At 27.4% G+C, this 15,570-nt stretch overlaps 1 protein-coding gene across 7 annotated transcripts in view; it reads left to right on the top strand.

The window, feature by feature from the left end:
- The first annotated feature begins 1,471 nt into the window (after positions 1 to 1,471).
- The window catches only part of LOC130665662 (uncharacterized), a 28,433-nt gene continuing 14,334 nt past the window's right edge, over positions 1,472 to 15,570 (top strand). The window contains exons 1-6 of one of the 7 annotated variants that reach the window (XM_057466134.1): positions 1,472 to 1,917; positions 6,058 to 6,419; positions 9,248 to 9,389; positions 10,827 to 10,844; positions 11,363 to 11,500; positions 13,187 to 13,332. In XM_057466134.1, the coding sequence (XP_057322117.1) occupies positions 6,128 to 6,419; positions 9,248 to 9,389; positions 10,827 to 10,844; positions 11,363 to 11,500; positions 13,187 to 13,332 (736 nt within the window). In that variant the 5' untranslated portion in view covers positions 1,472 to 1,917; positions 6,058 to 6,127. The remainder of the gene's footprint in view (positions 1,918 to 6,057; positions 6,420 to 9,247; positions 9,390 to 10,826; positions 10,845 to 11,362; positions 11,501 to 13,186; positions 13,333 to 15,570) is intronic. The other 6 variants (XM_057466133.1, XM_057466132.1, XM_057466135.1 and 3 more) reach the window with 6 other exon arrangements.

Below are 15,570 nucleotides of genomic sequence, written 5' to 3'. Positions count from 1 at the left end.
TTATTTTTAAATATTATTTTCATTTTGCAATCGACATTGTCTAAATATATTTTCAGCAGTTACAAAAGTGACTAAAGAAAAAATAGAGTTTAGATTATTTGGGCCTTTGATAAACATTACAGTCATGGATTCTAATTCTTCATCGAATAGTCCAATAAAAGAATTATCAATCTGCCAAGAAAAATTTCCAACTCGTAAAAGTTAACAACAAAATGACACATAGAAAAGGAAATTTTTATGATTGCCACATATGTCTTTAAAAAGCACGTCGATTATGTCACTGAGAAAAGCACGTGAAACAACATTTAGAAAGTCACTTCTTTATGCACTACATCGTAGGGTGTCAACTGCTTCTCTAGCTTTTTGATATCTTTTGTATTATATGTTTTCACTTGTGTCATATCTTAATAAAATTACAGCTTCATTTTTACTTATGCTTGGTAAGTACTGGCAGGTAGTTTGTACTGAGCTGCTACGTCTTTTTTTTTCATGCCAGTTTTTACCGCGTTAATAACATCGAACTTTTCTTGTAAAGTTAAAATTGTTAATTTTCGTTTAGCACTCATGATGTCTAGATACGAATTGATTAACAGAGTTACAGAGTCTAAATAATTCGAGATATCGCGTATTTCAGAGTTCAGCGGTTCAACAAGGTTCGAGTTATCGAGAATTCACTGTATAATAAAATCTAATTAATTAAGGAAAAATAAAATTAAGACATTAATTGAAAAAAGGACGACGTTGCAATTTCGCCGAAATATAGATTTGAAAAAAAAAAATTACTTACAATCGTTATCAGTTAGGAGTCAAACGAAATTTGGTAATTAAATTTCAGTAGAATCTTTGTCAATTTTTTCATTGTAATTTAAAAATTTTGTAGGCTTGAATTTATTTACCAAATTTCGCTCGACTCCTAATTTATAAGAATTGTAATCAATTTTTTAAAAATTTATATCTCGAAATTTTACTTTTTTTAATTAACGTCTCAACTTTTCTACAATTAATTGATAAAATTTTAGTACGGGCATAAAATTTGAGTTATTGGATATTTTTAAAAGTGGGAGGCCTAAAAAACTTAAATGTTTATAAACTTGGCAATTAAAAATTTATAAAAAAAAAAACAAGAGCCTAAAAGATGTCTGGAGTAATTACGCGAAAAGTTTGTGAAAACAATGTTTTTTTTTTGTATGTGTAAGTAGACAAGTGTACAAGTAGAGTGGCTCCGCATGACGACCAGCCCGGGCACTCTCGAGCTTTCAAGCTCTTCTCTACATACACTATCACCTCATCCTCCTTTCCCTCCTCTTGTTCCTGCTCCTGCTTATCGTCAACCTCCTCTGGCTCCTGCTCATGCTCTTGCTTCACCTCATCCTCCGATTGAGCCACCACCTCTACCACTACCTCCTTTTTCTCTTCTACCTCCTCCCATCTCTGCCGCAATTCCACCCCGTCGACGTCGTCCGGTTCGCCGTAGACTCGTAGTTGGCTTTCGTAAACGCCCCGGCGAGCTTTTCAGTGTCAGCGCTTCACTCCTGTCGTTCTGTTCGTTCGTATTAACACCAAATTGTCAAGATCCGCTTGCTAATTTTTTTTTTCGCGCTTCTCATATTATTTTTAAAAATCCCCAATAATTTTTAGTAGTGAAATTTAATTTCGCAAGTGATCAAAAAAAGCTTAAAGATATTTTTTAAAAAATTAATTTAAAAAAAAAGTAATCAGTACAAATTTATGTGGTGAAATGTTTTAAATAAATAATGTAGTTAATGACAGAAATTAATATTAAATAAAATTTAAAATAATAAATTTAAGACAATAAATAAACTAGTGCTCAGCGCCAAGAAAAACTTATCCACGATAAGATTTTTCGCGCAAAAAATGTCATGGGAGGAATTATTTTGCTGATGGATTTAAAATAAGGTATACATTTAAATATCCTGACTTTTGTCATTTAAATCTTCACTTGGCTGTAGTTTATTTTAATTAATTTTCTTTTTTTTTTTTTATTCAAAGTTTATCGTAATTTTTTAGTCAAAACTGCACTTGGACTTTAAAGCGAAGTTTGAATTTTTTAGCATTTAATTTCGTTTTATCAGCAGTATACTGATATATTACGGAGTTAGCTTTTGTAGCCGTCGAGATGAATGCGAGGTCGAACTCTCATATACTCAACAGTATATATTATATGCGACAAGTACATACGATCAATGAAATCGACCGCAACACCGCGGTAATGCAATGCCACGTGATTCATGTCACATTGTGACTTAATTAAAAAAAAATATACATACATATGTACTTAATGATACTAATTTTATTAATTATTATGATTATCAGTTGTTATAAATAACGCGCGAAATACAAAATTTAAACGGAGACTGATAATTATTTTTTAAATATCCCACTAACAGAAGCAACCAGATTTCGATTCAAAAATTTTTATAGAAAATTTTTTCAAGTATTGAATAAATAAATAATTTATTGAAAAGTAAAAAAAAAATTTATTGAAAGATTTTGATTTTAAAATAATTTTGAAAAATGTCTCGATGATTTTGATTCATATATAACCCGAAGTGTTAAATATAACCACTGGATCACATATGGCGGAAAAAAAATAATCATCTCATTTTTAAACATTTATACCCTTGTCAAAAAAAAGTACAAATGTATCAGTGAGTGTTGGCACGTGCGATTGCCTAGGCAACTAAAACGCCCCAAAGATAATAACGAGGATTCGTCATGGCACGTCGAATTCGTGTTTCATATGATACTTTAACGTCCATAAGATATTTGTAGTGGTAAAAAAAAAAGATAATGAGCTGTACTATACACGACCCCTTAACCCTCTTTTTACAACCCTCGGGTCTATATTTTTTTTTTAATAAGTGGTAAAAATAATATTTATGTAAAGGTCAAAAATAAATAACGATAATGACGTCGTTTGTCATTTAATTTCGTGATATTTAACAATAGTATTTAATTTTGATCATTATTAAATTGTCAATCAGAGTTCATTGTCGGGTTTATTGATTTGATTACTGATTATTTAGTCACTTACTGCAAAACGGTTACGGTGATTTATTTTATTTTTGTTTATTTTTAATGGCGTCAGATGTTTGAAAATTTTTTGAGATAGATTTTGGTATTTATGATTATTTTTGTTAAATGAGCTAATTACTGAAGAGATGACACTAAAATCACGAGGAAATACCAAAGAAAAATTTCTATTTATAAATGTGTGCCGTGCTGGGAGTAGCAACGACAATCGATCTTATCGTTTAATTTTAGCGTAGACACATGACGAAAGTATATTGACTTAAAAATTCAATTAAAACACTGGTTTTATGAACAATAAAGTCTAAAGTTACTCCTCTTCATAATCATCTTATCAAGAATAACAATAAAAAAATAATAATAATAATATCAGTGTAATGTTTATTGATTTATCAAATGCTATTTTACGTAATTATTACAATTTCGGAAATTACATATAATTATTCATTTTATCCATGTAGTAAATTTTCAATTTAATATGATTTTCGAGCTTTATTTTGAAAATTGAAATTCGATTTTCACTTCTTAATTCATTATTTGAACTATTAAACCATTTAAATCCCTTATAAACAGTTAACTTTCCTGTTGTATGCGTTTTCGTATCTACAATTTTGAAATTTGAACGTTTTCTTGTACACGCAGATAAATTTTTAGTAAAAATTACCCAAAAAATATGATATTGAGATAACATGCACTGTTAAAAATAATTTGAAAATTACAATACAAAAGGAATTGAATTTTCATAACTAGATATTTGAATTGTATTTTCAATGAAAAAAGCTTTAAATTTAATATACGTAATTTAATAATCAAACTGGTATTCAAAATTAAGAAAAAAAATATGAATTTTAATAAACGTACTTAAAATTTATACTTTATTTTTAAATTTTCAAAGCAAGTATTGAAAATTCTAAAACATATATTGAATTTTAAAAATTCTATTTGAAATTTCATAATACTTATTTGAAAATTCAAAAAAAAGTATTTGAAAATCCAAAGTGTTAATTTGAAAATTCAAAAACGTCTATTTTAAATTCTATATGAAATTAGCAATGAAATTTCAAGCACAAATGTATGTGTTTATTGCGTTATATACAATCTTTGAAAATTCAAACAATTTTTTTTTTACAGTGTGTGGTAAATATCTAAATTTTTCTCATGCACATTATAAAATATACTACTCGATAGCATTTAAATGAAGTGCAATTTCTACTAACAACATGGTAAAAATTTAGTCACTAGCTAGATGTCCTTACAGTATCAAACTTTATGAGTAATTTTTACTCAAAAATTATCTGCGTGTATTATAATTACACTGTAAAAAATCGGGAGTGATTACAAATTTTATTTAAATCGGAATTCACTTCGTTACTCGGAGTTTTAGAGTTTTTAGGACTAATCACCTCATATGGAGTAAATAGGAAACTATTTTTTTCAGCGGAGTGATTTCGTAGTGATCTGGATTTTATTTAAATCCGCATTTACTCCGATTAGGAGTTTTAATATATAAATAAACTCCCCTTCGGAGTAAATTTCACTCCGTAGGGATTTAATAAACAAACAGTCATCCCCCTGGTGGAAATTTTTCGGAATTTTTTGTCTGAAAAACTCAGTTCTAAAGTTCTAAAGACTTTTTCAAAGTTCTAAAGACTTTATCAGAGTTATTCAGAGAAAAGTCCGGAAAATTTTCACCAGGGCCGCTCCATATTTACTCCGCATTTAATTCGCAAATTTTTTACAGTGTAAAGTAATTCTATAACATTTGAATGTTAACATGTGAATCAATTTAATGTATAATAGAAAGGAACTGAAAAAATAATAATAATTTAGTCTGGGAATTGAACCCAGGAAGCCATAAAAAATTCTAATAATAATAACAATAATAATAATAATAATAACAATAAAATCAATAATAAAATTGTCTAAGAGTAAAAACTAAAATCAATAAAAATTAAAAAAAAATTAAAGTGCCATCAACTAGAGTTTTAAACCCATCGACCTCAAATTTAATACAATGAACTTGATTATTATCTACCGTACAGAATATGAAACCCACTTAGTGTGTAAGGCAACCTAATTTTAACATTATTAATATTATGTGACAACATATAATGTAACCAACTAATAAACCTACTGTGTATACATACAGTAAGACTCAGCCTCCCCTCTCATTAAAGTTAATATCGTCATTATACAGTACCCAAGCCTCGCTATTTTGGTTTAATGACGAAACTGAGAATCGTCAATCGTTAATTGGAAATGTAACAATTTAATTTACCCAACCGTTATAATTAAATATACGATTCAATTAATAGCTCAAGGCCTGAGTGGCTATCCAATAATTAACCTTTATATGCACAAAGTCGATTGCAACACAATAACCAATAATTGTTACCGTCATTGTTTATAAACAACAAAAAAGTTCAAAAACGCGTGCGTTCCATACTCGATATACGCGAGTTCATCTAAAATTATCTATTGTCCCAGGATGTCAACAACCTCAGACAATATTTTTTTTTTAAACAAACATATTTTGGCAATTATCCAAACGTTAATGCCGAGCATTGGGTATAATGGTTTGTATGTTCTCAGTTGCTCGTGCGTGTACGTTAACTTAGATCTCAAATATATATACATACATTTGTATATTTCTAACAGAGATAAAGATAATTATGTAATTATTTCCTAGTAACATGTAAAGAGAGTAATAAAATACGTCAATCAAAATATAATACAACAAATTTGATAAAAAAAATCAGCTTTTATTTTTTTGTTCTTTGGCCTTTGAGCTTTCAGTCTTGCGCGTTATTTGTTTGCGTTGGGGCTGGAGGCAATCATTTATTTTTCATTCAAACATCACACATGTCCTTGTTTTAATCTATATATATATATATACATATATATATTTTGAAATATTTTTGGTAGTTAGTTCTAATCGATATAAAGTGAAAGAGTGTTTTTGATTCAAATATTTAATTTATTGATGATAATTTTGTTTGTTTTCAGAGAAGGAGGCCTGCGATGGATAAAAATTGTGATGTGAACATGAAGAAATTACTGCGACTCAGTACGCGAGATGCGTTTTGGTAGAAATTTATTTGAAAATAAGTTATTTGATGTTTGTGCTGACAAAAGTGAAGTCGGATACAGAGGAGACAGTGATTTGGCGAAGTTTGATAAAAGTTTATCGAATGTTATTTCAAAATTTGAATGTGGAAACCGCGTAAAGTTTATATTTATAAAAAAAAAAAATTCAGATTTATTGTGCGCGAGTACAAGCGGTCCAGGTCTGGTCCGCCGCCTTCACCTCCCTGGCGGTATGGTCCTTTGGGCCGCTATGCTTGTTCTTTACGGCGTAGGATTTGTTGGTAAATATTTACTTGGTTAATAAATAATACTCTTAATGCAACGTCACCTTCGGAAAACATAAACTACACTTTAAAAATATATGTATGTAGTTATAAATAGGAAAGTCGATCACTAAATATAGATATTTTATTTTTTTATACTTGGAGTTATTTATTATTAACGCGCTTCTACGTCATTATATAAATATGTTTGTAATGAGTAGGGACAAGATTGTTGCCTTATTTTGGAAGTTAATAGTTCAATTTTTTTATATTGCGGGGAAAATATCGGCTTTAGTAAAAAAGTTTTCGAACAAAAGTTGTAGGAAATTAAATTTTCTAAAAAAAATGTCTCTTATAATTTTCTTATACGATCAATATTTTCATCGTAATTCAAAAATTAAGATTCATAATGAACGATTCAAAATTTTGTTAATTATCAAAATCTTAATTTTGAAATTACGGTTTTCTTATTGACCCTAAGAAAAAATTATAAGAGACATTTTTTTTAGAAAATTGAATTTCCCACAACTTTTGTTTGAAAACTTTTTTTATAAGACCAATATTTTCCCCGTAATATAAAAAATTTCACACCACTAATTATTAATTATTTTTAAATTAACTCAAAAATCCTGGCTCTAATAATGAGTAAAATAATTAAGTATAAAAAAAATTTTTTTCAGTATTTGTTGATTTTAAAAATTTTTGAAGTCTCTTATTGAATTTATGTGGGAGCTTATGATTTAAGCTTCAATTTATTTTTTTAAAAATCTTATCTCTTCAATTCGGGTTTTATCAAACGATAAAGAAACGGCTTTAGATAAAATTTATTATATCAATAAAAAAAAATGGATTTATAAAATCACTTGATTTAAAACTGTAACTTTAAGCTTGTGAATAATTTTTATTAAAATAACGAAATTTTGAATTTGTAAGATTTTTTATTTGAAATATTTCATGAATTTTAAATTAGAAAATTTAAATTTGAAATTCCAGTTCCATTTTTATTATTATTAAAAAATAATTAATGCATGAATTTGTATTTTTAAAATAAAATTTTCCTCATTTTAATACGATAATTTTAACCCACGTACTATGGACTTGAAATAATTTCCGATCGTAAAAATAATAAAAGTATGCCATTCAAAAAAAAGTATAAATAATTTGCCCCAGAAATGATAATGGTGTTAAAAAAATATTTGAAACATTAAAATATCCTCAACTACATAAAATTTTTGTTTATTTTTTTTTAACGCACATGCGAACATGACTGACATGATGATCAGTGAAAATATCAAATTCAAAAATACCCAATTGCCAATGAAAAATTACCCAGTTGTCAAAACATCAGTACATAAATATCCGTCTTGCTGATAATCATGAACTTGGAAGCTGGGGGATATTTTTGTCAAATCCTAAATTTTTTATATTTTTCCCGCCAACTGAAATTAAAAAAATAAACAGTAGGTCAGAGGTACCGTTTTTGGCCAGTTTTGGACACTTGAAAAATTTTAATAAATTAATTTGTAAAAGACACAATGACATAATTAATTTTAAAAATGTGCAGGGGAGAGGGGGGCAGAGTGAGCCCCTTAAGAAAATAATTATAATATCATTCATTTTTTTTGCGTGTTTACTTCTTTTTAGTTTAGCTTCATTATGCTGCGTCCATTAAAATTGAAAAATCGAAAATTAGGGGCAAAGTGGGCCCATTCAAAAAATTTCGGACTTGATATTTTTTATTCTTTACACGTGTGATATTTGCAAATAACTATAAAACAATTGTATTTTAATAATATAAAAGTAATTTTAATAGTCTGCTGCGACATAACTTTAAAACGTAACTTTATTATCTTTAACTTTCTATATAAATTATATTTAATGAACAGTTTTAGTGGTCTATTTTAGCCCTCATTGTACACTGTAAAAAAAATTGTTTGAATTTTCAAAGATTGTATGTAACGCAATAAACACATGATCCAGAAGTTAGCAGACAATCAACAATTTTTTGATTTTTTTTCACCAAATCAATTGCAAAAAAAAAAAAACTAAAAAAATGCACATGTAGAAAATAAAAAAATCTACAAGTGCAATTATTCAAAATATTTTTTTTTTTTTATAATTTATCGTTTTTTAAAAAATTCCAAAATTATTTGACGTCTGCTAACTTCAGTATCATATAAACACATACATTTGTGCTTGAAATTTCATCACTAATTCCATATAGAATTTAAAATTCACGTTTTTGAATTTTCAAATTAACACTTTGGATTTTCAAATACTTTTTTTTGAATTTTCAAACAAGTATTATGAAATTTCAAATAGAATTTTTAAAATTCAATATATGTTTTAGAATTTTCAATACTTGCTTTGAAAATTTAAAAATCAAGTATAAATTTTAAGTACGTTTATTAAAATTCATATTTTTTTTCTTAATTTTGAATACCAGTTTGATTATTAAATTACGTATATTAAATTTAAAGCTTTTTTCATTGAAAATACAATTCAAATATCTAGTTATGAAAATTCAATTCCTTTTGTATTGTAATTTTCAAATTTTTTTTAACAGTGTATAAGAAATTTCGATAAGCTTATTATCCACCCGAATTTATCAGCGTACTAAAAATTTTAAGGGGCCCATTTTGCCCCCTCCTCCCCTACAAAGATACTCTTATCGGACTATTTCAATGAAAATTTTTTCATACTTCTTCATTGATTAAAATAAATGTCCAAAAATGGAGCAGTGGCCACAAATGCTACTTCTACCCTATATATAGCTGATATATTTTTGTGTTTCGTATTAACTGACTCTCATTCTCACTTTGTTTATTTATAAAAATTTTTTATAGGTTCCATGACAGGCGTGCCAGGCGTCCCGGAAAACGTAACAGTCATGTTCCTCAGTCCGACATCCGTCCGCGTATCCTGGAGCACGAGCCAAGTAGATCAGGTGGAAAAATACGATGTGACATACAAACCAACAGATGCAAGGTGCGTGGCTTGATGGTTATTACGACAAAATTTAACAGCCCATACGTAAACCGTTTCCGCATGAATTACATACTCTATAAATAACACATATATATATCCATATACCCATACATATTTATACATACATACATTATACATTCCCAACCAATCCGTTAAACACATGTCCACATATTTATAAACATATATGTATATATGTAATGTACACAAGAAAGGATTTTTTACCGCAAAAAATTTTTACTTCCCCAAAAATTATGAACATAAAATTTCTTGGGGTGAGAAAAAATTTCTTGTATCAAAAAATCTTTTTTTCTATATATATATTTATTAGGGTGTTTCAAAAAAAAAAAAACAATTTTTTTTTTTTTTTATGGTATCTAAAAATTGAAAGTATAACTAAAAATAAGAATTTTGGTACCATTCCGAGCTCTTAATAATGATATTAAGGTTTGCCTCAATCCATTTTTCTATTTTCCATTTAAATAACACGGGAAAAAAAATTTTTTTTTTTTAGAATTTTCCAGCTCATAAACCAATCAACGGATTTTTATGCACAATAAATTTTTTTGTAGGAAATTGAATGCTCTACAAAAAAAGTCTCTTATCATTTTTTGATAAATCCCACTGTTCAAAAGTTATTTAAGCTTCAAGTCAAATTTATAGTGAATTTTTAGATTTTTTTACTTTTCAGGCGAAACTATCAGTCTTATCAAAAAATATTATAGGAACTTTTTTGTAGATAATTTAATTCCTTACAAATTATTACGAATAAAGTTTTTCGAAATTCTGCGTTGTTTTAAAGTTATTTCCATTTCAATGTCAAGCTCTTAAAAAAATAGATTTCTGATTAATTTTAAGTGCTTGACATTGAAATGAAAATAAATTGAAAACAATGCGGAATTTCGAAAAATTTTATTTTTAATAATTTGTAAGGAATAAAATTACCTACAAAAAATATTTATGACATTTTGTAATAAGACTGATAGTTTCGCCGGAAAAGTGAAAAGATCTCAAAATTTACTATAAATTTGACTTGAAACTTATATAACTTTTGAACAGTGGGATTTATCAAAAAATGATAAGCGATTTTTTTTGTAGAGCGTTCAATTTTCTACACAAAGTTTTATTGCGCATAAAAATCCGTTGAGTAGTCTCTAAGCTAGAAAATTCTAAAAAAAAAAAATTTTTTTCCAATGTTATTTAAATGGAAAATAGAAAAATGGTTTGAGGCAAACCTTAATATTATTATTAAGAGCTCGGGTTGGCACCAAAATTTTTATTTTCAAGTATACTTTTAATTTTTGAATACCAAAAAAAATTTTTTTTTCTGAATCACCCTAATATTTATATATTTGAAAATATATAAATGAATGTCGGAAACAAGACACAAATTAATGCGCGTGCACTTTAAATAAAAATTTCGGTTGTTTTGCGGCAAAGGAATTTCACAAATGACAGGTATAAATTTATATAAAATTGAAAATATATAATAATAACAATAAATCATAAATATTCATTACAAGAGCTTGTAATAGCGATTAATTATTTAAAAAAAAAGTACGCGAGACTAGAGCAATTACATTAACAAGTAGTTTATATTATTAAATAATAGTTTAATTTATTTAATGCGAGATGTAGGATAATTACATTTAGGTTCTGCTTATTATTAATTATTCTGCGGCACAGGACTAATTGCAGTGAAAGGTACTTTAGTATGACTGCTATGATTACGATGACTAATTGTTATCCAACAGCATTTATTAAACAAATATATATACGGCTTGATATTTTAAAATATTAAAATACATCAGACATGCACACATTTATTTATAATTTTAAAAAATGAAAATCAATTGCATCAGTTATTCATTTTTAGTTGAAGATGTAGTGACGTTTGTGTGAATCAATAGATGATTTAATGAATAGTTTATCAATATTCAAATAGTAACTAGATAATTTTTTTTCCCGGCGTATAGGAATGAAACCATCGATGATTATGATCAACGTAAGATCTTTTCGTACAATGAAACTTACAATGAAACGTTCATCTTAAGTTACAACGAACCGTACAACGAGACGTACGATGATGATGATGATGATATTTATGATAAAAGGTATATTTTTGTTGTCAAAAAGTCTATCGTGTGTCCTACATGTTTATCATCTCAAATTTTAAATCAACAGACTGAAGCTCAACATTCAATTAATTTAAAAAATATTTTTTTATTAATTTTAATAGAAATATTAAACAGTACGGAAATGTCTACTGTAGTTTATGTCAATATATATATATGAATGTGCGCGTATAAATTGAATTTTCAAACAATCGACTTGCAAATCACCCTTTGACATTTAAACGCTTATCAACAAAACATACGATAATAAACATGCATATTAATTAATTAATTGTAATTATAGCAACAGAATTTTTTTTTTACTACACAGAAAAAATTAATTTCTTAGTGCAAGAAATATTTTGCATTATAAATTGAAAACAAAAATTTTCTGGGGTGAAAAAAAATTTCTAGCATCAAGAAATTTTTTTGCGCCAAGAAATTCTACTTTTGTCTGAAGAAACTTTTTGTTTTTAATTCATGTAAAAAAATCTTGGATCAAGTAAAAATTTTCTTGAGGGGAGTAAAAATTTTTTGGGCAGAGAAATCCTTTTTTTCTGTGTACAGTCGGCTGTTGATTAGTCAGCGTAAATAAAATTAAAAAATATATTTGAGCTAAATGTACTGTAAATGCACAAATTAATTGTTCACACGATAAACTTAGCACATATAAAATAGTATACCAATTTCATCTCGTTTTAATCAAACTACGAAACAATCATACAAATATAAATAATTATTTTAGTGAGTGATGGTTTTATAAAAATAAATACTGCAATTTTTTTAAGTGGTCTGGCAATTGCTATTACACGGAGAAAATTATAAACAATTAATGTTTAATGCCGATAGCTGACATTGTAATTTTGTCATTAAATTTAGCGGGAAAAATTCAAATGAATAAAATTTTTAAAATAGTCAAGTAATTATCCGACAATTTCTTTAATTACTAAGTCAATAATTTAAAAATATTTGAAAGTATTGAAACACATGTAAGTCTGCATGTAAAATTTTCCCAGCAAGAAAGTGAACCTCGGGTATTTCCGGTTTTTACTCCCACCTGGGTGTTCCCCCCACCTTTCCATGCGCATGCGCGGAATAGGAAAACTAGGTAGTGGGGAGTCTCCGAAGTTCATTCTCTTTCTGGGAGAAGTTTGCGATGTTTTGTGTAATCATCTGGGTGATTGTTGTGTTCATAAGCCTTCGGCTACTGCCGCAAACTCTGATAGCGTTCATTATAGAGTTAGCTTGTTGCTTGAACACAAACAATCCACGTCATCAATAGTGATATTGATTGAAAATGAACGTTAGATGTTTTTAGGTCACAAGGAACAAGAATTATTTTGAATTGTTTAAAAAAAAAAATTTTCTCCGTGTATTTAAAAATATTCGTAGGGTAGCTTTCATTAATTTAAAATAATTTAGATGAGGCTGCAATTGGAAACTGCTGATAGATTAGTCATAGATATAGAACTATGTAGTGATGAATAAAATAGTCTGACACAAGGCAAAGAAAGTTTTCTTAGAGTTAAGAAAAAAAATGATTGATTGCCACTATGATGAATTTTGCTTCCGTGTGTCGAGAAAGTTAAAATTTGTGGGTAAAAAATGAAAATAATATGAAAAAATATATAAAATATTGTGATGAGAAGATTTTAAGGAATAAAATAACAATGGCATGACGGTTAGTTACAGGATGGTGCGGTTGGTCGCAGGAAACAGCGATGCAGTTACTCTGAACGACCTTCAAGCTGACACGCAATACCAGTTGGTGATTACTGCGGTGAGGGCCGGAAAAAAGTACAGAAGTCGGCCTATTGTCTTCCGCACCCTGGGTAATTCATTCATAATTACCTCATCATACTTTCATATGTCTCATGTATTATATTTTTTTTTCTTAGCCTTTTTTTTAACTATTGCACAAGTCGTGCCCTTTCGCGCCTCTTTATTTACGTACGACTTTTTATTGCTAAGTGCTAAAACTACTGCATAATTGACGGAAAGAAAGTCTTTTTAATTTCTTTTTTCAAGGAATAAAAATAAAAATTGTTTTGTGTTTTTGAAATACTTCAGTAAATTTTATTATTTAATTTTTTTTTTTTTCATTTCACTGCTGTAAATTTTGAGGAATATTTCTGAAGATTTTGAAGTTCAAAAAATTTAATAAGTTCCAGAAATATTTCAATTGCAGTATAATTAAAAAATTTTCCATAACAATTGAATTAGATTATTTTTCGATTACGAACAATAAATTATTATTGCGACTAAATTAATAATAATTAAAATAATTGTAATAAAATAAATATTTTAGTATTTTACACGAAGTCATGCGCGATTCGTACATTGGTAAAATTCTCCAAACTTAACATTTCAATGTAAAATAACAGACAATACCGAAGAAAAAAAGTTATTACAGTCCCAGCACATTCCGAGGACCATGCCCGTATGAAAAAACAATATATGGTTAAAATATATAAAATCATATATGTTTGCAACAAAAAAATATATGAAATATTATATTGTATATTATAAAAAGTCATATAGAGATTTTCGCCGATTTAATATAGAATTATATACAGTAGTAAATATATGTATTCCATATATATGTAACATATGTTTTTTATATTAAGCTACGTATACATTTACATTTACCACATAATATATTGTATTGATATATTTCCTTTTATATTCAAAAAATATAAAGTTTTTATATGAAATGAAGTATATGGTAGCATATAATTTAAATTATATATGGCACCATATATTTTTTTTGTTATATTTGAGCATATATTTTATTCGGTGTATGTATATGTATATGGGTATATATAATCGCATCAAGTTAACTAATTTTGAAAATTTTAACTGCAATTTAAAGAGTATATTAAAATTTAGATCTAATTCAATTGGAGTTGGTCATACGAATAAGAAACTTTTTTTTTCCATACACAATACAAAATATATGTGTTATATATGATTAGAATATATTTTTCGTAAATGATAGAAATACATATTTTTATGTATGATAAAAATATAGTTTTTGTATATGAAAAGAATATATATTTTCATATATGATAAAAATATTTTTTTTGTATATGACTGACATACACGGAGAAAAATGTTGGTTCAAAACCTACCAATTTTTATTATGCTGTCGACGAAACTTGAAACAGGAAGGGAAGCATCCAAAAAATTATTATGCTCATACGAACAATTATTATGCTGTATCATAAGACTTACTACGCGCGAGACACTTATCGATAAGATTTAATAAAAATTGCTTCCATACATTATAATAATTGTGATGCGGCATAATAATTTTTCATAAGAGCATAATAATTTTTTGGATGCTTCCCTTCCTGTTTCAAGTTTCGTCGATAGCATAATAAAAATTGGTAGGTTTTGAACCAACATTTTTCTCCGTGTATATATATTATATATGCTAAATATATACGGACTTGTATATGATGAGTATTATATTTTTCAATATAAAAAAAAATACATCAGAAAATATAGTTAAATTCGCCACTTATATTTTCTGATAATTTTCATATATTTTTACATATATTTTGACCATATATGTTATTTTCACACGGGTGTGTATGGTTTGTGTCTGGGCATCTGCTCTGTGTGTCCATCGGATATTTTTTTTCTCATTTTACCTCCTGATTATCATCCGACACCATTTCTGAGACCCTTTCAATGTAAAATAACAGAAACTACCGGAGGAAAAACATTATTAGAGTCCTAGACTTTCGACAGAACCATGTCGATTATAAATAATTCATACTCCGGACAATAGAGATTAATTTTGTTAATAAAAATTAGTAACTTAAGATAGAATTTAAAGTAAAAAATTACTTGTACTTTAAGCGGTGATTTTTTTTTATAGCGAGTTTTTTTTAATTAAAAAAAATCAATTGAATTATTACGAGGCCTGTAATGACGAAAAGCGAACAGATTTTTAGTAATAGATACAAAAAAGAAGAATCGCAAATTGAAAATTTTAATAATTAATGGACTCATAATAATTCGACTAATGTATTTAATTAAAATAAAAAAGTATGTTGAGTAAT

Source organism: Microplitis mediator, chromosome 3 (genome assembly GCF_029852145.1).
Source record: "Microplitis mediator isolate UGA2020A chromosome 3, iyMicMedi2.1, whole genome shotgun sequence".
NCBI lineage: Eukaryota > Metazoa > Arthropoda > Insecta > Hymenoptera > Braconidae > Microplitis > Microplitis mediator.
The sequence above is the reverse complement of the archived record's forward strand: the minus strand, read 5'-3'. Positions and strand labels throughout refer to the sequence as shown.